The 24644-nt window shown below is 45.3% G+C and overlaps 1 protein-coding gene across 3 annotated transcripts in view; it reads left to right on the forward strand.

The window, feature by feature from the left end:
• The window catches only part of TBC1D4 (TBC1 domain family member 4), a 1514114-nt gene that overhangs the window by 1331519 nt on the left and 157951 nt on the right, over positions 1 to 24644 (forward strand). For all 3 annotated transcript variants that reach the window (XM_069639269.1, XM_069639270.1, XM_069639271.1), the window contains one exon: positions 21808 to 22052. In XM_069639269.1, the coding sequence (XP_069495370.1) occupies positions 21808 to 22052 (245 nt within the window). The remainder of the gene's footprint in view (positions 1 to 21807; positions 22053 to 24644) is intronic.

Consider the following 24644-nt stretch of genomic DNA (forward strand, 5'->3'; position numbering starts at 1 on the left):
ACGAATGGCCGGGAGGAGCTAGATGATGCTGTTGAGTTAAACTAACCCACTTCTCTCTGAACCACACCCATTGACACATTATATACATTTTTGCAGCAGTTAAAACACTCCCATATATATTATTTTTGAGCCACCCCCCACACATGATTGCTCAATACCTATGCAAAAGAAATCCAATCTTTCTCGAATTCCCCTGTTCTCATTGGTCACAATAATCTTAACTACCATCCTCAGTTCACATGTACAACATACCCTGTTTTGAGATTTGTCCATGGTAGGTCGTGACATCATCCCATAGTTACACGTTCATATACAAACATAATTTATTACAAGTCCCAGCTTGCCTGAGACCTCCTAACCCTGAACGCAAATGCACATGGTTTGCACGAGTACTTCAAACAACATTAGGAGGGACAGAATAAACAGGTTCCCTTCGAACTGGCGACAACCATCTCACCCACCCCAACTTGCTGGCGTCGTCGGGACACCCTAATCTAAATGACTACCAATTCAACACGCATGGCCTCTGATCACATACTGGGAAAACAATTGAAACCCCTGAAGTATAGGTCTCTCTGGCCTCAAGCGTCACGTCACCCCATTTATTGTTGGTCAAAAGCAAATGGCCAGATCCTGAACAATGAATGACAAGCTCTCATTCTGTTAAAAGATTACATCTTCCTTCCGTGATACTGCCAAGCCATAAAAAACGTGGCTAGCTTGTTGGCTGACCATCTCCTTAATGTTGTGGCTAATCATTGCCTCTCCTTCGGCCTCCAACACCCTGCAAAACCAGTTTTTTCCAGTCCCTCAGAATTCACCTCGTGAAAAACCCTGACTGCAGAGTTTAACCAATTAATGAAAAGAGGCCAGTACATGTAGATTTCTAAGTTCCCAATCTAAGGATGTCAGTATGCATGCATGTTTAATAACTACATTGTCTTCTTCATAGTGGATTTTTCGTGACAAGTCCCCTTCCCTGCATGGGCATTATGGAACTCCTCATTGCCCAGCTTCTAGGTACTTCGTAGCACACCATATCTAGATTGCGTTTATATTACATTGGCGATTTTGACATTTATCTTGCGCACGGGCAAATCGAAAAATGTATCAACTTAAACACAAAGTAACACTTAAAGTAACACATATCCCATTCACATTAACTACGCTGGATACTATAAAATTGCAACATTGTCAGACCTTCACCACTCCGCGAGTCACAAATATGACGCCGTGCAACTTGAACCCCTATTTCTCAGTGGGACCTTTCCTGGCCACCCCAACAACTGTTAGACTTATCTGGAGCCTTTGAAATGGTAGTACACTCCATTCTTTGTTCAGTTATTCATTTGGAGCTTCGGACACAGTCTTTCTTGGTTCTCTTCTTATCTTTTTGATCATTCATATTCAGTGTGAATGGCTGGTGTTCGCTCCTCTACTTCTCCTTTACACTCTGGTGATTCGCGAAGCTGCCCTGGGGCCTCGCCTGTTTACTCTTTACACTATTTCACTATTTTATATAATTCAGTCTTTTGGCATGCAGTGTCATTTTAATACTGATACCCAGATCGTTTTTTCTTATTCTGAGCAGTTTCCCTCTTCGATTTCTGGATGTCATTCGGCTATCAAGTCTCTGATGCTTATGCGTGTTCGCCATTTAATTTGTCCAAGACAGAGCTTCTTTTTTCCTGCTCCTTCTTCTCAAGGCTGCCCTTCCCACCTTCTAGCAATTTCCCTCATGATTATCTTTCTTCTTCGTTCTTTCCAGTTCATCTTGGTGTAATTGTCGATCTCTCTCTCGCTCTCCTTTTTTCTTCACATCTCTTCTGTTGCTCGTTCTTGCCATTATCAGCTCTTTAACATCCTCAATATATGTAAGTTTGTTACTTTTTCAGCCACAAAGTTTCATTACTCTGCTTTTTTTCTCAACTCGACTATTGCTCTTCTCTTCTTCTTGACCTGCCTGCCTTTGTTCTCACCTCTCCAAATGATGTTCAATTCTGCTATGGATCTGCTATTTAATCTTATGCCTCATTCTTCTATCTCATTCACCCTGTCCTAATTGGGCTGGCTTTTTGTTCTCAGCTCCTTTCCCGTTATTTTTTCTTTTAACTGTTTTTAATGCCTTCATGATTGGGACCTGCCCTCATCGCTCTTCAACAATCTTGGTATGTACCCTGTTTCGCTCCTTACACACATCTCCCTTATTTAGTTTTGGATATTAAGTGGTTCTTAAGTGCTAAATTATGCAGGATAGTCGAAACTATTGCATCATAGTACAGCCATGACGGAGAGGACACATGAGGAGGGACATACAGCTTGGGGGTATTGTTTCAGTATTTACCTACCCATTGACTGGCCATGTCGATACTAATTTCTATGGCCATTCTAATCCTCGAACTGCCCCTGCCTGCCCAAAACACATCCTCCTGGGATCTCTTTGAGAAAGCTCAATCAAGCAGTCACATCAAACTTTTGGCTGCTAATGTTATGTCTAAGCTGTCTGCTGAGCATGAATTCCTTCAGCTGTAGATGCGCTACATTGGTAATATAAATGTCTCCGGCCACTTGTTTTGTATCTGTTCTTTGCACTAAAGTCCTGTTAAAAACAAGCATTGACAAAGCCAACAGTTTTGGCTTGTCTATAGATATAAGGTAGGCATTTGTTAAACACTTCTATCATATACCCAGGTAATCACACCATGTTCCAGCTGTTGCCACCCTATTGCCAGGCAGTACCATTGTGGCAGTACCTACACAAATGCTCAAACTGTTGCTTTTGCAAATGCTTGTTTACTATCTTTCCCTGTCCTTCTTGTGCCTTTTCCAGTTTCCTCTTTTCTTTTCTCTCCTTGCTCCTAAACTTCAGATTGCTTTACCTTTATCTCTCCATTTGAATTCTACTCTTGCTTCTTTATGCTCCTCTCTTAAAGCCTGTTGTCGTTATTCCTCCAAATTGTAAGAAGCACACTTAATGTTAGTTGTACCTTATTTTACACCCATATTGTTCCAATTTGTTCAGTTATGTGATTTTATTTTTTTATTTTTCCGCGCATATCCGAAGAGGGAGCCTGGTAGCTAACTGCATCTGGGCGCAGATGGAATTATAGTCAAATAAACAGCAATTTACCTATACCAGTTGACTCAGAGAATTACTTGAACAAAAAAGTTTTCAGCTACTTCCTGAAAATAGTTAGAGAATTAATTTGCTGTAGCTGTAAGGGAAGGGAATTTCTGCCGTCAAGGGCCTACAGAAGAGAAATGTTTGTCACCCCAAGTTGTGGTTCTTGAAGGGGGGATTACTAACAGACCCTTTCCCATGGATCGCAGTGTCCGAGTGGGCAGATGATTTACAATCCTAGATGTCAAATAAGTTGGAGCTAGACCATGAATACATTTAAAAACGAGGCATAGTATCTTTAACTGTATTCGCTGCTGCCCTGTGAAGACCTTTCTGGAACTCTGTGAATGGTGTTTTTTCATGATAATGAAAAAATCTATTTTACCACTGAGCTCTGTGTGACCTGAAGCTGCTGAAGTTGGTATTTAGGTATACCAGCCAACAGGGCATTACAATAGTCCAATTTGGTGTTCCTAAGAGCTCCTACCACCATTGGACAATCTTTCTCACAGATACGCGGAGTAGGTGTTTTGAAGTTTCATTTGAAAATAACAGGCTTTGCTAATTTGGTTGACCTCTAGGTTTCAACTCATACTGGACTGCAAAATACAGCCCAGATGTGTTACTGCCTGTGTATATTTAGCAGCCATTCCAAAACAGGGTTTGACAGGGTACTAAGTCCAGCATATTGATGAGTGTCTTTTTTGGACCAAGGACAATAATATCCGTTTTTGAAGGATTTAATTGGAGTTTATTGTCCAGCATCCAGGATTGCATTTTTCCGGCACATTTTAATATCTGCTTCACTGCCTCGAAAGGTTGCTTTAGACAAACATATATCTGCGTATCCTCCACATATGAATGGTAACACTGATCAAATCGGGCAAATATATTGAGTAGTGGGTGGATATATAGATTAAACAATATTTGAGACGAGGATTCTACAATTTAGAACCAGAGCTTCAGACAGGTAGGAGTCTGCCTTAACCTGTTGAAAGAGGTTGGACAAAAATGATGTGAAGCACTGAGTGGCCTTGTCAGACATACGTGCCAATGATGATAGTCTGGATTTAAGTATGCCGAAATCCACTGTATCGAAGGCTGCCGAATGGTCAAGCATGACAAGCATGCTGATTTCACCTTTGTCGGGGCGGTCTCAGTCCCATGATCCTCTCTAAATCCTGATTGCTAGGGTTCTAAGATGTCATTTTCCTTCGGAAAGCCCTGTAACTGGTTATTGACAACCATCTCCTGGATTTTTGCAGGCCACAGAAGGCCCGTAATGGGACGCAATGGGACGATAGTTAGATAGTATATTATGGTCCAAAGTAGGCTTTTTTAGCAGTGGAGTGAGCTAGGATTTGTTTTAGTTCAACAGGTATATCGCCTTGGGCAAGTGAGGCATTCAGCAGGGTCTGAATAGGCTTGCTGAGAGCATGAGTGTGTTGCTTGGCCAAGTAGGCCGGGATAGGGTCGTAATTATGAGCAATGGGTTTTAAGTGAGAAAACAGTGACTTGATATTTTCTGCTGTGACCAAGGAGAAGGTAAACTCGGGCAGAGTCACTTGATTGTCATAGTCTATATTCTCAGCAAAAGTCTCAGTACAGGGGGTCATTATTTGGGCATCAATACTACTTCTAATCAGGTCAATTTATTCTGAAAAAAATGGGTTAAAATCATTGACCATCACGACAGTCAAAAGGAATGAAAAATGTGCATGGATCATCCATGCAGAATGTTAATATGCGTGAAGGTGGAATCCAATTGGGACTGTGGGCACAGGTAGCATGCATGACCAGTAGCCGCATACATTAACATTGGAATGAACATGTGCTCATGGGTTATAGGTCAAAGGATCAACGGCAAATGGTTGAATAACAAAAGCTTTGAGTCAATAATCTCAAAAACAAAAGGTTCAACAAAAAAAATTATTTAATGTAAATATATATTTTTTGGGGGGGGGGGGTTCCGACCCCCCCCCAACCCTCGTTTTGTGGTAAGAACCACTTTTTTTACCTACACGGAAACCCAAAAATAAATATATAAATAAATAAAAAATTTGAATCTTTGGTTTTCGACCCTATTGACTGGACACCGAGCTCATGGAAGTGTGATGAATCTAGCATCACACTTTATGAGGGAGGACCACTTGGGGGGGGAGGTATACCTTGGAAGATGACAGGGAATTGTTGAAGGAAACCACATACCCCCTTCCCTTTCAGAGACGTTTCCTCTATTCCCCATACCATAATGACCTTTTGTCACATTCTTCCCCAACCTCTTGGTAGATCTACTTTGGTTACTCCCCAAACCGACATTAGTGATGATATATTGACAACTGGGACAAGGAAGTGGCAGGCAGCAGTGAGGATCACTCCCAATGAAGTTCAGTGTCCACTTCCTCAACACCATTCAAGAAATGGTCGCATAACCACTGACGCGAGAAAGAACAACAAAATGGTGATCAACACTAGTACCGGGCGACCATCGCAGCGTTCTAGTTGTTGGAAAAGGCATAATCAAGCCTGGAGTTTAAATACTACCAGGCTACAGCTGACGAGGATAACGAGAGGAGAGAGCTGCAGACGCCGGCCTGCTTTGTGATTCGTAACGAAACCGAAAACCAGGCTGAAGGGTAACACGCTGCAGCAGATGACATAAAGTCAAATCCGAATCCAGGAAGAAGAAGCCGAGGTGCGGACGTTCACCGCTCGAGGGGGGAGAGCAGCTGGACCCGTGCACCGGGAAAGAAGACACAGTGAAAGCGCAGCGCTTAATAAGTGTACACGGAGCCAATACGCTGAAGCAGAAGGAAGCGAAGAAACGCTGGAGGCAACCAGTAAACCCAGGGAACACAAGTGGCTTACCGGGTTGCCAGGGAGCGTATGCTGTTTGGTAGGAATAACACAAAGTGAAAGAAACCGAAGCGAGGGGAAGCCAGAAAATACCAGTAAACCCAAACCACAAATGGGTTACCGGGTTGTCTAACCGAGTGTGTCGCTTAATAAAAACGCAGCAAGAGAACAGAAATTAAGCGATTTAAGACAATTTACCCTTTACACCTTGGAGTTATTTTAGAGTGCAATGGCCAGAATAGGGTTATGTACACAAGATGTACTTTAGTTTGGACATCTTGACACAGAACAGACCCATTCCTTTTGTTTGAGGTCGGAAAATTCCTCCTAGATTAGGAATAGTGAGGCATTTTCCAACCCCATTTGTTTTTAGTAAAAGTTTGTTGCCTAAAACATGTCTCCTCTGTGTCCGGGTCTCATTCCTGGCTATCACAGAAGCAACACTCAGAACAATCAATATGCACATGCAGTACTTGTTATCAGCATTTGAAATATTGTCCGACACACAATGGGCCACAATGGGCGGTAACCGAGCCGGAAAAAACCAGCAGGTTGCTGCTGGACTTGGAATGAATTACCACCTCCGTGATTGCCGGAATCACTGGGGCATTGCAACCCCGGTGACCCGGTAATTCCGGAGGCGGAATTCCGTAAATCCCCATTCCCATGGAGTCCCATAGGACTCCATGGGGATGGGGACAATGGAGACACTGGTTCCATCTATGGGGTTTCCATTTTCGCCTGCAGGCGAGTGGCTTTACTGGCTTTACTCCCGCCAGGTCAGACCTGGTGGAAGTGACACTTCCCGCCTACAGAACTCCTAATCTGCCGGTCCGGAAACAACGGTGGCAGCAAATTTACTGCCAATGTTGTTTCCGGACCGGCAGGGTCATAATTAGGCCCAATTTCTTGATCTATGACCCTTTGTCTCAGCAAGCATCTACCAACAGATTTATGTCTTTTCCCCCCATGGCTGATAGGCCTAAAGGCAAACTAACTGCACCTCTCCACAATGAGGCAGTAGATGGAAACTACGCTGCTCTCACATAAGATTTTAGTGATACTCCCTATGTTGCATTAACCACTGTACTGGAGAGTAAGGCACTCTGTACCATCCCCATAATGGTGCCAAAACGTATTGTGAGATACTGTACTGTGCTTAGGCTTATGTACAGGGTTCATAGGCATGGCATTGGCACTGCACTGAGGAAGCAGCCTGAGGGATGGGTTCAAACCTCTCATTCATTGCCCTTTTTTGTGAAATGTTAGTCCTTACAATGGCTTACAGTGAGACCCTGTGAACTGAAAAAGGAGTCTAGAGATAGTAATCAAAGAATGTATCATTTTAATGTCTGAACAAAACTAATCAATTGTAATGAACAAATCACAAAAGCACTATTTACAATACAGAGAGACAATAAAAAAATTGACAGAAACATAATTCCTATCCATTGAATGAATCACATACTCCAACACATCTAATTCAGCACACATCCTACAGCATTCAGCATAAAACAATAAACACACAACTGAAAGAATTGTTAATTCAATTCAGCCTCCAAGGCTCTGATGTGACTTTCAGTGTTGACGGCATTCTGTTACATCTAGGGCAAAGGTTAATAGTTCAATAATGAGGGGAAAACAAGGTCCTTCACAGCGTCACTTGCGGACCACCTCCCCCTGTAGCGTTGGCAGACCCTATCCCGTCACATAACATCTTCAATTTCGGGAATTGATACTAATTACCAATGAATATCATTCTCAAATTTCTTAATATGTTCTATTACATTGAATAGATGTTTAATGGTACTTGTTACTTTGTACTTCTGTGTTTTTCTGTGATTCAACCAGAATTCCAGTGATACATAACTGTTTTTTTGTCAATATTGTAATTGCTTTTCATTTATGTTTTTTTTTTCTTGATTTACCAATTTCAATTTTCTTAGATTGCTTCTAAGCTCTCATACCCAATTGATAAATGGGAAATGAATGTTCGTTTTCTTGATTACACATCTTTCCATGTTGGTTTTTACTATATGTACTTAATTTTTCATGATATTAAATATTTCTTTTCTTTTTTACATCAATCTCTGCAAATATCTGTTTATTCTCTAGGAGTGTTCTAATATGTATTTTTGCATGCAAATTGATAACCATTAAGGTTATGTGGGTTTAGACCATGTGCAATATTTCTAATTCATTTACACTTCACACTGGCCAACCCCCAAACATACCAGTACCTTTGTTTTGTCGAGATTATAAACCTTGCCCCCCACTGGTACGTTACCCCCCCGGGGCAGACCACTGTGGCTACAGTGTAGCCCTAATTCTGTATATATACTGACAAGATTGTTGACAACCACAGTTATACTGCTGCTACTGCAACTTAAGGTTTTAGGCACTTCAACAAGGCTTCTTTGACCTCTACTTGTTTGGAAGGCACCCTTCTCTCTTGTATGGCAAGAAAGGGAAGCCTCTTTGCCTTTCCTTCTGTCTTGCAGCTACCACAAAAGCTGTCCTTAGCTTGCAGACTATTCCTTCTCAATCTGAACAGTCTCAGCTTTACAGATTTTAATTGTAGTCTTTTTAACAAGTACCCACAACCCTTCCCCAGCTTCATATACACCTTGTTTCTCCAGTAGTTACCCCAAAGCTGTAGTGCCACTCTTTCAGCCCCGGATAACATTATCACCCTTATGCTAGAGAACTCTAGGTTAACAACAGCTTCAGCGACTCTAAAATAATAGTGTACAGTACTTAAACAAGCTGGATTCATTTTAACAGGGTTTGGTCTACTGGCTTGGGTAATGCTTGTCTTTGTTCAGCTTCAGCCACTTCTACAATTTCTACTTCAGTGTACAGTATGTTACAAGATGTAATTCTCTTAATGGAAACAAAATTAGGCACACACAATTTCATTTTGACCTTGAACTGCCACTTCAAAGGATGTGCGGACCCAGCTTTTGGTCAGCGTTAAGCTTCCAAAGTATTGGGGAAACACTGTTTCATGCGCTACCCCTTCGGACATCAAACTGTGCTTGTAATATTTTGGGAAAGTCAGTTCTGCTTCATTAAGTTTACCGGCAATGTTCTCCTTGTTAACAGGAACCACATGACTGCTTGGCAGCAAGATACTTATAACAATGGGGAAAATAAATGCTTTTACTACATGTGGGTACTTCAGCTTTGTTAGCATAAGCGCATGCTAGATTTCCCTTGTTAGAAAGACTTCCCACTTCTGCAAACAACTTTTACTCACTTTGATGTGTACGCGAGTACGAATAAAGCTGGCTATAGTTACCAGAAAGGAATTTCTATTGATTTTGGGTACAGAGCTTCCTCTTTCCGACTCCTCAATCACGACGACTGCACGTTGCTTCTGCTTTTGTAACGCTCACCTGGCTCCCACGGAGGCGCTGGTCTGGTCTGGGTTGCTGTGGCCTCTTCAAGCGTGATGCGCATAATTCGGACCACCGATTGAACAGGACCCCCAAAACGTGCTTGTCTGGCCCGTAGGAATAGCCTTCTGCAGTTGAGAAAGGGGATTAACTGTCTGCTGAATAATGTGCTTGCTCCCCCTTTCCCCCTTCGTTCTCCTCTGACTTCCTCCAAAACCCCCGGTTTAAGCTCACCTTATGGTTTGGAAGGATGAACTCTCCATCCTGCTTCTGGTGCAGGGGCGCGCGTTCGTCCAGTTACTTCACTGGTTTTCAGAATGTCGCTGGCAAATCCACTTGACTTTACTGAGCGATACGCCGTAAGTATGAAGATGCAAAAGTTCAAGTGTGAGCCTCCTTTTATGTTGTCTTTTTCTGTCCTTTATTTCAGGTGCAGAACAAAGGCGATGCGTTGAGGGGTTAAATTTCCGGGGTAAAATCAGGCGAGTCAGTGATGAGGGCGACCCCTCTAAATGTCTTTATAATTCCCCAGTAATGTCTTTTGTCCTTTCCCAATAGGGGCCGGGGTGCGGTACCTGCCAGAGATGAGGCGCCGACCCGAGATGTGGAATGGCTCACCAAGAATAGCCGGTAAGTAATATGGCTGAAAATCCCGCTTTCCTCTTGTGTTCCCTTGCTCACCTTTTGTCTCTTCTTCTCTCCCTTAGGTGCAGTGCAGGGATGTGGCGACCGGCACTGAGTGCCGCGATGGAGCCGGGCGGCGTCTCAGGAACAGGTGAGTGAAGCGCGGCGCTGCAGCGAGCAACGCGGTGCTTTTAAATGGAAGTCTTCCTTCAGGAATGCTGGCGTGAAGATTCCGGATGCAGGTAAGAAGGTTGAAATAGTTCTTGGTTTTCACCTTTCTCTTCTCTTATTCCCTTACAGGTGTTCCAGGTTCGAGGCGGGCGTGGCTGGAGTCCAGGTGCAGGAGCAGACACGGTGAGCGTTCAGCTGCTGGGATGCAGAACAACGCGAAGCACGTGTGGCTGTCCGGGTGTGGCTTAAATAGCCTTGGAAGAAGTTCCAGGTGAGTATTCAACAGCCCCACCCAAGTAACAAAATAGTTCCTTCAGAAAAATAGTCCCTCCTAAGCCTCATTTGGCTTGGTCCTTCATGCAGCATGGTCTGCATCAGGTGAGTGTGCAGCATGGTCTGTTTCAGGTAAGTGCACCAAACACTTCCCTTTATGAGCCTGGCGCCTATGGCGCCAGGACTGATGTCCAACAAGAGCCTGGCGCCAACGGCGCCAGGACAGAGTCCAAAGAGCCCCTATAAAGGGCCGCTGGGCTTTTACCCGGGGGCGTGATGCCTGCTCCCGGGGGTGCTGGGCCTGGCCTGGTGCTCCGGGGGTAGGCATCATGACAGCTTTTCAGCTTGGTTTCTTCTACTGCTACTGCTCGAGGCACTCTTGGGACCCACACCCTTCTGCTGCACGGGTGTCTCCGATCCGGCCTCATTATTGGAAGAGTCTTCCACTCTCCAGGTTCCCTCGGCTTGATTCTGCACACAGGCCTTGGGAGATTGCACAACTTCAGCTATGCATTTACAGAAATTGGGCGCACCTGGAAAGACTGCCTGTTTTTCCCAGTCACCTCCCATTCTGCCACAGCCAAACAGGGTGTGTGAGTACAGGACCAACTCGGAGCCTGCAGGTGAAATCTGTCCTTCCTCTGCTCTGGTGTCCCTTCTGTGTTCACACTTCCTCGTGAACTGCCAACCTTGTGTTCTCCTTCTTCTTCTCCTGCTACTGCTGACCTTCCAGCTCCTGCTCCGTTCTACTGCTCTTCCCTGCTGCAGCCTTTTATGCCCCCCTCAGGTGGGTTAATTTGTTTCAGGTACAGGCCCTTAGAACTAATTGCCCAACTTTGCCAAAAGCTATTTGGCTTCCCTGTCTGACCTTGGCTCCTGCATGCCTCTTCTTCATCACAGTCCCTGAGGTATTCTGGGACATGCAGTTCACTTTAGGAGAATACAATTTCTCTAATTCTTTAAAATGGCAAACGGACATTAAAAGGGAGGGATTACGGGTAAAGTTAAAAAGGGGGTTCTCCCAGTCTTCCTGGTTTTATTGCCCCTCTTCCATGTGTTTCCTCCCGCAGTACACCACAACCAGAGTCAGGGATCAGAGAGTGCCCTCCTTCCCCTGGCCACATGAGATGGGTACCAGACCAGGTTCCGGGGGGGAATCCCGTCAGATTCTCCCCAGTGCCATGCTGAATTATCGGTTCATTGAGTTGGACTTCTGTTTGTTTACAACTTACTCCACATTCACAATTTAGCGTGCGTGCAGGCCGGGAATGCAATGCTGGCCGTTTTTTGTCTTTAGTTCATGTATCCCTCATGAAGAAGTTGATAAATCATTTGTAACATCGAATATGGTCGCTGGTGTTGGAATAGCCCGAAAATGAAAACATGCATTGATCAACCATCTCGTGTATGGGCTACATGTTTGAATTATTGAATGAACATTTGTTTCAGTTCTTCATGTATGTTGTAGGATGTGTGCTGTGTAAGATGTGGTGGAGTATGTGATTCATTCAATGGATATGAATTGCGTTTCTGTCAATTTTTCATTGTCCCTCTGTATTGTAAAGAGCGCTTGTGTGATTTTCTTCATTACTATGGATTAGTTTTGTTCAGGCATTAAAATTCTATGTTCTTTTGATTAATATCTCTAGACAACTTTTTCAGTTCACAGATTTATTGTTCCTTGAGTCTGTAGGGTTGGGACCCCTGCTTTTCAGTGGGCTGTTATGAGACCCTCCAGCTTACCGCGATTTCACAATCGATTAAAATGCTGTGAAAATGGCCATTTAAAAAAATACATAAACTACCGTTTTTGTAAAAACACCTGCAAAACTCAGCTTAATAAAAAAAACAACACAACGGGCCAGCTTCTCAAAACTTTTTGTTGATGCATGTGATGAAATTTGCTGGCGCATTTCATCACTTGCGCCAAAGGAAGAGCAATTCAATACACAAAGGACATCTGAATTGATGCGTCTTATATGTGCCCATTCAAATGGCTGTTTTGCGCCATTGCGCAAATCAGGGGACGTTTCTTCGCATTTAAAAGCACACCTTGAATTCTCCAACAGGATGCACTTTTAAATACCCAAGAAACTAAGGCAACCCCATGCGCTTGCTTGGAATAGGCGCAGAGGGGTGTGCATTGCATGACAGGGTCTTTCCTAAACTTTTAAGTGTGGCAGCAGAGATAGGAACCGCTGCCTTTTCATTTGCATTTTTATTGCTCTAACAGAGATATAAATGTTTTTTTACCCACATTTTACAGTGACATGCTCTTGGTCCATTGAACGATCGAATGGGCGAGCTAAGCAGAAAGGCTCGGGCTCCTCGCAAGTGGGAGCTGGTGCAGCCTCTTCTGACACATATCTCTGTGGTTTCCTTTTTCTGACACATATCTTTGTGGTTTGGCCCTCTTCAGCAATGGACCTATTGTCACAAACCACCATCAATAAATGTCCCTTGTTTATCTTTCAGGGAGGGAAGGGTGATTATTCATAGTGAGGTGCATTTCTTTGAAATGGTCACACAATTTCATATATGCTTTTTCTCCACTCCTTCTACTGGGCAACATTGTTGAGAATCTTCGCAGGAGTGTAAACTGTCACTTGTTCCTCATTTCTCCTCAACGGCTGAACACGCCTGAATTATTTTCAGACCTACTATACTAGACCTGTCTCTTACCACATGCTGCCAGCTTCCAGTGACAGATATGCTTCCCTCCCAAGCAACATGCTGCATTCTCCATCCCTCCTCCTATTCCTTATGCTTGGCAGCATCAGTGACAGATATGCTTCCCTCCGAAGCAACGTGCCGCGTTCTCCAACCCTCCTCCCATTCCTTATGCTTGGCAGCATGGTGCCTGAGGGTAACGTTTTTGGGTACCTCTGTCTCTCACAGGATAATTTGTCCATAATAAAGGTGGTAAGGAAATCTTCTACTAGGGGTCAGCATGCCAGAAAGTGGTACAGATTCTGCTACTGGTTCTTTGAAAGAAATGTTCACCCGCAGAAGCCCTCTCCTCTCTGGATAATATTGTCGTTCATATCTCATTTGGCTTCCCACGGAATCAAGTGTCAATCATGCAGGACTTTCGGCCCACATCTCTTCTCTTCTGATTTCAGCATATTTTCCATGACATATCTGGTTATTAAAGGCATTTTAATGGGCTACTCAAGCTGTATCCTCATGTGAGAATCCCTTATTCTCCCTGTGATCTTCAAGCAGTCTTGACAGTGTTGACAAATGAAACGTTTAAGTCCATGGCCACAATAGATCTTAAATCGGTGGCATGGAAGGCCGCTTTCTTTGTAGTGGTTACTTCAGCTCACGATATCAGTGAGTTGCAGTCTTTGAATTCTAGGGAATCCTTCATGGTTTCCCACAAAGACAGTAGTGGTAAAACATCTGGTAACTACTATTTACAGGTGTCTTATCACGCCACCAAATATTTTGGATCTAATTAGCTGCACAAAAAAGCATTACCGCTTGCAATAATTACCAAACGCCATGGAGTCCAATGTGACTCCAAAATGGGTAATAATCTAACAGTCCACATGACTTGGAATCATTCAGACCTTTCCGGGCACCCAGTAATTACTGCGTGGACTAACAGAAAATGGGTTTGGATGTATTACCAGAGCTACTAGTGCCAGATTGATATTAAGACCCTTGGTAGTGATGAGGGCACATACTTGCTTTACTCCAACAGTTATTTCATATCAATGAAGAGATCTCTCTCCCTTCATTTTTCTCTTATCCTCAGTCAGATGCAGAAAGGACGCTTAATTGTTTGGCTGTGTCAAGGTCCCTTAAGTTTCACATAGAAAGAATGAAATATCTCAGGTGCTCTGGGCGGCACTTTGTTCCCTATGGTGGCACCAGTCCTGGTTTTGCAGCTTCTAAGGCATCCATCGCAGATAGGCAGTGTCCGAAAAGGGATGCATGCTCACTTGGTATGGGCCAAAGCAGATTAATTTGCTTATCAGAGGCACCACCCAGTGGAAGAGTTCTGCAGAGCAGCCACATGGGTCTCCCGTCATGCCTTCTGCATGCAGACTGCCTTGGTTGTATGTTTTCAGGCTGATGCCCATTTTGGCCAGGTGATACACAGGATTGTGCTTGATTAGCGATGCTGTTACTCTTCCTTCTATCCACCCGGGGTTACTGGTGTATGAATGAAAGAGGGAACGGGATGATGTAGTAAGCAAGTTACTCTTTGTGGTGACTACTGAGCTACTTGTCCATAGCCCCACATTCCATATACACCCTTTGCACGGTGCTCACTAAAAAAAGACTACATGGTATTGCTCTTCTGAAGGGATTGGCTGTTTGGGTGGGGAGAGTGTGCAAGGGAGGTGCTCCTGTTCCTACATGCATGCAGCTTATGTTCTTTTCTGTTAAATGTGTGCTGTTCTGAATCAGGCTCTGGTCCCGCCCGTCCCAGGGATTTGCCCATAAATATGGAGGAATCCAGTAATCGCTATGGAGAGTAACCTTTTCCAAATGCACGTATGTCCTTCCAGTACCATGGTTTCTAATTCCCCTTTGCTGCAAGCTGACATTGGTGCAAGAGCTGTTCCCATCTGCATTAAATATATATTCTCCAGCATTGGATCCTTCATAGATTCACATGCTGTCAATCTTCCCTGTCGTCAGGCTGGGAATCCTCGGTAAAATAGAGCGGTTTAAATTAAACTGAAACTTCAGTCACTTTAGTGCTCTATCGTTGTCGTTTTTGGTCATACTGCCCATAGCCAGTAGGAAATACTCCCTTAGCTCCTCCCCTGTCCGCCATCTTCAGAATTTTTAACGTATGTTAGTGTTGGGAGTACTCAAAAATCTTCTTCTACAATTTTCTATGATTAATATAGGATAATTTAGCTATTTCTATGAAAAAGAAGTGTTTTCTTTGACATCATTTGACCACTGGCAATGTGGTACCAACAAGACCTCCGCTCAACATTCACACCGCCGAGAAACATTGAAGACAAGTCAGCTACCCAGTTGGGCCTACCTCATGGCAGAATCCACGAGAAAGTGCCTGTTCAGGGCGTGTGCCCGTTGTGGGCTGAACGTTTATATGGAGGATCACCATGAGGAATGCCTCTATTGCCTTCACTTTAGCCCTCAACATGTCATTACGGACTGTGAGATCTGACAGTCTTTCTCTTCCAAGACACTGAAGGACCGTCACCGCCGTCTCGTTGCTTAGCTGGAAGACTCTGGCGAGGCCCCTGACTCGGCTTCGGTACAAAGTCATGCCTTGTTACGGCAGGGGAGGGTGGCCCAGCAACCCACCTCAAGTAAGAGGTACAGATCGCACGACGACCAAGCCATAAGCGAGAAAAGGCAGAAGGAAGCCTCAGGCGATGGCTCGAGGTCGTCCCACAAGGACCAGGCTTCCACAAAGGTCAATACCCAGGGAGAGGTAGACAGGAGAAGGACCAACGCACTTTCCATCGCCCAAGGAAGCAGGTCCAGCTCCAAGTCTGGTGAGCACTCCTCTCCGTCCTTATCAAAGTCGGCTACAAGGCCACCTTCGTTGCACTCCAGGTCATCTACACCAACATCATCGACCGCAGCTTCCTTGTCGCTGAAGCCGGCGACAGCTGAAAGAACAGTGGACTTGTCATCATTGACAACAAAGCCATCTAAGTAATTTTCGGCGACAAAATCCTCTACTTCGTCATCTGCAAAGCCGTCGACACCAAGATCGTCCTCGACCAAGACGACAGGACCGTCAGCGACCTCAACCTCGATGACTACAACCACGACCGCTTTGTCGACCACACCATCCTCGACAGCAACGTCGACAAGTCAAAAATCCCGCCATTCAATTGTCACCACAGCTGTTGGTCCTGATACCAGCACCAACACAGCAGAAGCACGGCCAGATTGTCCATGAACTGTGTTTCTAAACCTGGAGGTGGCTCTATTACCAGGTGGCCTCATGGTCCCAGAACCAAGTCTTTCAGTCAGAAGAGGAGGAAGCTGTTGTTTCACAGCGCCCATCATCCCCTAGGACACTGAGTAGTCCACCTCGGGATGAGGAAAGCCTCATTAGACCACCATCTTTGAACCCCCTGGCGTCAGCGGGGGTTGTGCAGCCTCTACAACCTTTGCCCCAATGGGACCCCATGCCATCAACAGGAGCAGTAGAGCATCAGCAACCGTTTCCTCAAAGGAACGTATCACTGGATCTTTTGTCAAGACTGACAACACTGGTGGCGACCTTGCATGAACCACCCTTAAGACCACCGTTTGCCAAACCCAGCAGACAGATACCGGCTGAGACCCCAGGACCCTCCAGAGAGGGGTACTAGATTCCTCTCCCCCTGCTCCCACAAGCCGCAGAGGTCAGCACCAGATTGACTGAATGATGAGGGAGCGGACACAGAGTCTGAGGAGGGCACATCTCCCACGCATTCTGATCAAACAGATGAGTTTGATTATTTCATCACTGCGGATGGTGAGCCAGATGAGGTTCTTCTCAAGGATTCTCACCCTGATGAAGTAGAAGTTCTCCATGCGCTCATGTCTAGAGCATCCACGATGTTCGACTTAGCACCAGAGGAGCAAAGAAAGGAGAGCGTTTTATATCAATGCAGAGAACTGCGCAGGAAGTCCATCATGTCAATACCACTACTGTAAATCATCTGCAGCTGCACCTCCAAAGAAGGACCGTTTTGACAAAAAATGCAGGGCTCCAGAGAGCGCTGTTGCCTGTCTCTGCACACAGCCCACCCCATTCTCTGTTGTTTCTGCGGCTGCCCGTAAGAGTTTCAAGTTTCAAGTATGCCTATACCATGTTGCGCTCAGTTACCTACGGGTGACGGACTTGCCCTTCAATGACACAGCCTTGTTTGGGGGAAAAAGATGAATGAGGCCATGCAGGCCATAAAGACAGACACTGAAACCGCCCGCTCCCTGGGCACACTACAGCACAAACGCCAGTCCTTTTGTTCGGGCAAAGGGCTTTATAACATAACTTTGCGGGACAACTGATGTACGTACCAGTCGCCCTCGTCCTAGAGCCCTTTTTCATCAGGTCATCAGAACAGGAAGCAAACCCAATCTGACAGGGGTTCCCAGCGATGCCGAGGCTCCTCCCAGTCTAGGAGACAGTCCGGCAAGCAAGCATGACCGGCCGAGAACCAGAGCCTCCCACTTGAGCACCCGTCTGTCAAACTTCATCGATGAATGGGCTCGAGTCACATCCGACTAATGGGTGCTGTGCCTCCTCCATCAGGGCCACTCACTGGAGTTTATAAAGTACCCTCCAGACATTCCTCTGGTATGCAGACTAGAACGATAACAGCTCCTTCTGGTCCAGGAAGTGCAGTCTCTGCTATGAAAGGACACTGTGGAAAAGGTCCCCATGGACAAGGTGCTGAAGGGGATCTGTTCCAGCTACTTCCTTATAAGAAAAAAGGGCTTGGTGAGCAAACCAGGGTGTTGGAGACCCTTACTAGACCTAAGGGTGCTCAACAAGTTTCTAAAGGCCCAAACGTTTCACATGGTAACATTGCAACAAGTACTATCCCAGCTGCAGCAGGGGCATTTCCTAGCATCCCACGATCTCAAAGACGCATACTTTCACATTTCTATTCGCCCTTCAGACCGGTGCTACCTTCGTTTCGAGGTGGCAGAAGTGCACTATCAGTTCAAGGCTCTTCCCTTCGGGCTCAGATTGGCCCCTCGGGTGTTCACCAAATGCCTCGTACCAGTGGTGGCTCACATGCAGTGGAGAGGAGTCCATGTCTACCCATACTGAGACGACTGGTTAATAACATCCCCCTCCTACTCCTTTGTGGAGTCCAACACTGCTGTCACGATCCAATGTCTTAAACAACTGGCGTTCTTCATCAACTTCCCGAAGTCGCAGCTGGCCCTCTCTCGGAGGGCAATTTACCGCAGGGCCCTGCTAGACACCAGCACTTGCAGAGCCGGGCCCTCGGACGAGAGAGTGGCGGCCCTTCTGCAGAAGGTGCACTGCCTCAGCGAGACCTGGTCGACCATAGTTCGCAGCTACATGTCTTTGCTTGGGATGTTGTCTTCATGTATCCCACTGGTCACCAACTGCAAGACTGCTCATGAGACCAGTACAAGAATTCTTGGATGCCAAATGGGTACAAGCTTCAGGCTCCTGGGAGCACCGCATTACGCCGACTCCAGCCTTCAGGAATGGCCTGCTCTGGTGGTCAGTGAGAGAACACATCCTGCAAGGTGCCCCCTTCCGGCTCCCGGACCATCAGATCACTGTCACTATGGACCCTTCCCTGGAGGGCTGGGGAGCCCACTGCCAAGACAAGCACACAGCTACACGTGATATTCTGGCACTGAAGTCTTTCCTCCCTTTGCTCGGGGGGGGAAAGGGGTTCGGATTTACACAGACACCACAACATCAATATTTTACATCCGCAAGCAAGGGCGGACCAGGTCCCTGCAGCTTTCCAAGGAGGCCCAAGCACTCTGGCATTGGGCCCTGCAACAGAGAATGTTTCTTATTCCCCTCCATCTACCGGGGATCCAAAACACTCTGGCGGACTCCCTCAGTAGGGAGTTGCGCTCTTGTCACGAATGGGAATTGTGCGAAGACCAGCTGCACCTGTTGTTTCAGGAGTGGGGCACCCCGGAGATCGACCTGTTTGTCACATGTGACAACAGCCGCTGCAAGACCTTTGCCAGCCGATTTCCCCACCCGGACAGTTTGGGGGATGACTTTGAGTTCCTATGGGAAGGGAAATGTCTGTATGCATTTCCCCTAAATCTAGTGCCGCAAGTCCTACACACTTTCAAACAGTATTGGTGCAGACTGATATAAGTGGCCCCTGCGTGACTGAGACGGTGGTCTCGGAGCTCCTGGCTCTTTCAGCGACAGCTCAAATCAGAATGCCCCTGCATCAGTCGTTCTTATCCAGGATGCAGGGAGCAGTTCTATACCACGACCCTGACTCTCTCAATCTGGCGGCCTGGCTCCTGTGTTCCTAGAGTTCGGGGATCCTTTCCCTCCCGCAGGCTTGCCCAGAAGTGCTGGCTAATGCAAGAGCTCTGGCCACTCTGAAAAGCTACAAGAGCAAGTGGAAGTTTTTCCAGGTATAGTGCAGGGACCATCTCCTGCGTCCCAGACCATCAGGCCAGAGGAACTGCTGCCGTATCTCTTGTCTCTGCCGGAGTCGGGTTTGACACACTCCTCCATTAGTATACACCTGATCGCAATCTCCAGATACTGCCTGTCCTCGGGAAGGCCTTCCCTCTGTTCTTATCGGCTAGTTAAAGAATTTGTATGAGGACTGTTTTGTTAATTCCCTCCAGTCCCTGCCCTGCACCATCCTGGGAACTCAATGTACTGCTAACAAGGCTTATGAGACCCCCTTTTGAGCCCATGCACCAGGCGTCCATCAAGCACCTGTCGTGGAAGATGGTGCTTTTTGGTGACCATTACTTCAGCAAAACGAGTAGGGTAGATACAGGCATTTTCTTCAAAACCACCTTTTTTGATGTTCAACAAGAACAAGGCTGTATTGCGATCTAATCCAAAGTCCATACCTAAGGTACCTTCATTCTTCCATCTTAATCAGCAGGTGGTGTTGCCAGTGTTCTTTGGCTCTAAAGGCATATCCGGCGGAGCGCACCCTGCACATGCTGGATGTAGTGCATGCCCTCAAGTACTATATGGCCTGCGCAAAGTCGTTCTGTTTAACAGAGCAATTGTTTGTCGCATTTGGACCTGCAGGGCCTGGCAGGGCTGTCTCCAAATTTTCGATTGCTTGATGGATTGCGGCTTGCATCGCATTCTGCCACCAGCAGGTGGACAGGCCGCTCCCGGGCAGACCCTGGGCATGTTCCATTAGAGCGGTGGCTGCAACCACTGCATTTCTCTCTCGGATCCCACTGCCAGACATTTGCCACGCGGCCCCCTGGAGATCGGTGCACACATTCACCAGATTCTACTTTGTCGAAAGGGATTCCGCAGAGGAGTCTAGGGTCGGCCAGGCAGGTCTACGAAACCTGTTTGCATAAGGTTGTTAAGTGACACAGAGAGCTCCTCCACCCTTGTGCATTGGTTATTTTTACTGCTTTGTAATCTATTCACAGCATGGGCATCTATGAAAGATCCAATGCTGGAGAAGGAACAATTTACTTACCTGTAACTCCTGTTCTCCAGCATTGGTATCTTTCATAGATTCACATGCGGCCCTCCCTCCGACCCCTCATGGTTTGTCATTTTGCTCTTACTGCCACTCAAGTGCGCTTGCCAAATCTGAAGATGGCCGACAGGGGAGGAGTTAAGGGAGTATTTCCTATTGGCTATGGGCAGTATGACCCAAAACGACGACGATAGAGCACTAAAGTGACTGAAGTTTCAGTTTAATTTAAACTGCTCTATTTTACCAAGGATTCCCAGCATGACGACTGGGAGTATTCACGGCATGTGAATCTATGAAAGATGCCATTGCCGGAGAACAGGAGGTACAGGTAAGTAACTTTTTCCTTACATTTAAGGAGGTGTTAAATCAACTATCCAGGCTTGCGCTCGGGAAAATCAGACTATGATACATTGTTCTCTTTCGGTATATTAGCATGTTCATCATTGCTTAAAATGTATTGGTGGTACCACTACATACAGTTCGGTATATAAGCATGTTCATTATTGCTTAAGTTATTCATGGTACCAATACATACAGGTTATTTTTGGGCACTTTGGTGCAACTGGGTTCATTAAAGAGGCCATGTCTTAAAGCTTATTGCATTTCTACCAATACATATTCAACGATGCCACTGTTCACTCTAAACGCTGCCTTTTCCAATATTTGTTTGAGTGGAAGCAAAGGCGAATTGAGAGAATACAGGCAGATCCAGGGAGCCGCCCCATGCGCTCCCCTTCAATCTTCTCCCTGTGAGAGGACAGTAGTCCATGTTCGTGCCACATGACGAGATGGTGGCAAATTCCTTCTCCTAATCTCTGTCCTTACTCCATCTCCAATGTGGCTTTAGCAGTGGCTTGCTCACTCCTAGAGGAATCGGATGCGGCACCATTCCCACATCCCCAGACTACCTGGAAAGCTGGTGAGTTATGAATCAATTCTACCTTTCATTCGGCTGCACTCGGGTGGGAATTCTCCATCACTTGAACCTTTTCCATTTTCCCTGATCTGAGTAAACTAAGGCAAAAGCTGATGTGGATGCTTGCATGCTGTATTCTTTTGAGATATAATTGAGGGTGTTTCCTTCAAGCCAATGGCTTCTCAGGTACAAAAATTGAATGTTAGTGAATGTGTTTTATAATATTCTACATAATGTATACATTTTCTTTATAGATATGACTATTCCTTGTCATCTCCTTTTGTTCTCCCCCTACAGGGCGGACCTTTCCAACCCATGCTTACTTTTCTGCACAGCTGGGAGCAGGGCAGCTCTCTCTGTTCAATCTCTTGAAAGCCTATTCCTTGCTGGACCAGGAAGTGGGTTATTGTCAGGGCATCAGTTTTGTGGCCGGTGTTCTGCTTCTGCACATGAGTGAAGAGCAAGCCTTTGAAATGCTTAAGTTTCTCATGTATGACCTGGGCTTCCGTAAACAGTACAGACCGGATATGGTTTCTCTACAGGTAAATGTATGGAATAATGTAGGCTCTGTAATGTTTTTATGGACCCACATATATGTCACGATAAAGGGATCCCATTTAAATATAACGATATTTTATGTTCATATGTATGGTGCTGCAACTCAACTATTTTATTTTTTGAATGGGTGTCTGCCAATCCTATCAACTACAACAATGAAAATCTATATACATTTTTGGAAATCGGGTTGCATGGTGTTTTTACGGTTTGCGCACATTTAGTCATTCTTGAGAAAAGCGCAATTTGGCATGGGTGAGGTACATTATGAAAAACATGGCACACTCAGTAAATATGAATAAAAATAAGTCATTATTTTAAAGAAAGAATGCGCAAAGAAGGTGTTTTGGCATGCTATCATGTTTACTGTGTCATGAAATGAGGCTAAATGCTACATTTAAATGCAATATATTGTCACTAAACTCCTTCTTGCTGTAGTTAAGTAATGACTCACTGCAATGTAACCAAATGTTGTATTTTGTTGTATTTACGTCAGGGCTGTGTTGTAGCCCCGGTAATGTTTGCTCTCTTTGTAAATGGTGTCTACCAAGCATTGGTCAAATCCTACACTGACTATATCACGTTGGGTGGTTTCCCCCTCCCAGTCCTAGGCTATGCCGATGACATGGTTCTAAATGCTCGCACCCCTAGAGCCCTACAAAGTCTGGGCTTTCACAGGGCTGATCAAAGAAACCATCCCACAGAGCTTCTTCTAGGTCGGCTAGATATAAATTAAAAGGCAGGGAGCCAGAATGCAGCCCTGCCTAAGTCCTCTGGTGGTAACGATATTCTCTTTTAGATTATCCACAGCATCTAACCTGACCTTCACCATTGTATTTGTGTGTGTATATGTTCCAGAATAGGTAAGGGGGATAAGGGTATTTTCCAGTTCTTCAGTTTACGCCAGAGCGCTTGACGATTCACTGTATCAAAGGCCTTAGAAAAATCTATCATGGCCACGAAAAAGAGTTGCAGGCGTGATTTCTTAGAGGACCCATCTTAAGGAATGCAAACATTTTACTGTCCGCGTCCTCATAGAAATGGGTCTATAATTACAGGGATTCTCACAGTTGACCTTCTTGAAATTCGGTATCACTATAGATTCTCTCCATGTTGCCAGTAGAGTGTTTTGGATGTTTACACCCACTTTATGGTTTCACATGGGCTTTCTGTTAATTCAAAAAAATCTGCAGTCATGGCATGTAAGAGCTCGGGAGTTAGACACCTTAAAATGTGCAAGATATCGAGTGGAGGTAAACCCATTCCGAGGGTCACTAGTTTTGACTACCTGGGAATTTGCTTCACAGAGAATTGGCGAGGGTTGGGCCATGTTGATAAGCAGTGTCTGAGGATGAGGCAGGCGCTTGGGGGTCTGTCACGCTTTCAACATAACTGTGTGGGGCGCCCAATTAAACATATCTTAGAGGTATACAGGGCTCTAACAAAAACTGCTACTAACTACAGGGGCTGCACTGTGGGGCATGGAAAGGATCCAAAAAATTGAAAACGTGGAGAATGCCTTCCTTAAAAAACTTCTTGGATTGCCGCAGTCTGCCTCAAACTATGGGACACATTTGGAACTAGGATGCCCCTATATTGCTGATGAGTGGTTATTGGCTCCGGTCTCGCATTGGTTGGCATTATGGGCAAATCAGAAAGCAATTCTCTCACATAAAATTTTAAGAGCCCCCCAAAGCAGCTCACCAGTAAAGAAAATCCCATGGCTCAGGTATATACAGAAATGCATCAGACAGTTAAACGGCGCCAATCTAGTTTGCCCACCAAATATTTTGACCCCATGTATGGTCAGGGCACAAAAGCAACTGTTGAAAACCATCTTGGTGGCAAATAGGGAATCTGCTGCCTAGAGCATTGGTGCAAACAGAAGGCATATTGTGTATGCAACAACAGATGCTATTCAGCCACATCTACTCCATAGTGATAATCCTGTAGACCTCTGGGCTTTGACTCAAGCACAGTTTGATTGCTTATGGTTAGGGGCACGAACTAAAATCTGGACAGATAGTGTGCAACCTACAGCTTGCCCCTTTTGTCAGTGGCCGGCGGAGGATCTCCTACACTTTGTATTGTTCTGCCCACATTATATAGACTTAAGACAGAGAACACTTTTGCCACTACTCAGATCGGCCGGCATGTTCCAGGCTAAGCCTGCCTTATATTATTTGCTGTCGGCAGCTACGATTCCAGTGGCCTGGGGTATGGTGGATTATTTGAGACATGCCTGGTATCGGAGATCCAAAACCGTGGCACAGAATTTGATTGAACTCTGAAATTTTAATCGTATGAATTGTTTGGCTGCTCATTGTGGATATTACCTGACTTACACACATGCACATTTTAAATCTGTATGTATTGTTTGTAAATTTATACTCTAGATATTTTTTTAATACGTTGAATTGACTTTTGTAATGTATGCATTTTTATTCTGTTAACGGTTTATGGATAATTTGTTTCCGAATAAACTTGTATGATGATGTATTTACATGAACATGACATCTAGAAACTCACCCCAAATTAGTGTAGGACATGTTTTCAATATACAGTACGGAAAGCAAAGC

The sequence above is a fragment of the Ambystoma mexicanum genome, chromosome 7q (assembly GCF_040938575.1).
Source record: "Ambystoma mexicanum isolate Mex_15411 chromosome 7q, UKY_AmexF1_1, whole genome shotgun sequence".
Lineage (NCBI taxonomy): Eukaryota > Metazoa > Chordata > Amphibia > Caudata > Ambystomatidae > Ambystoma > Ambystoma mexicanum.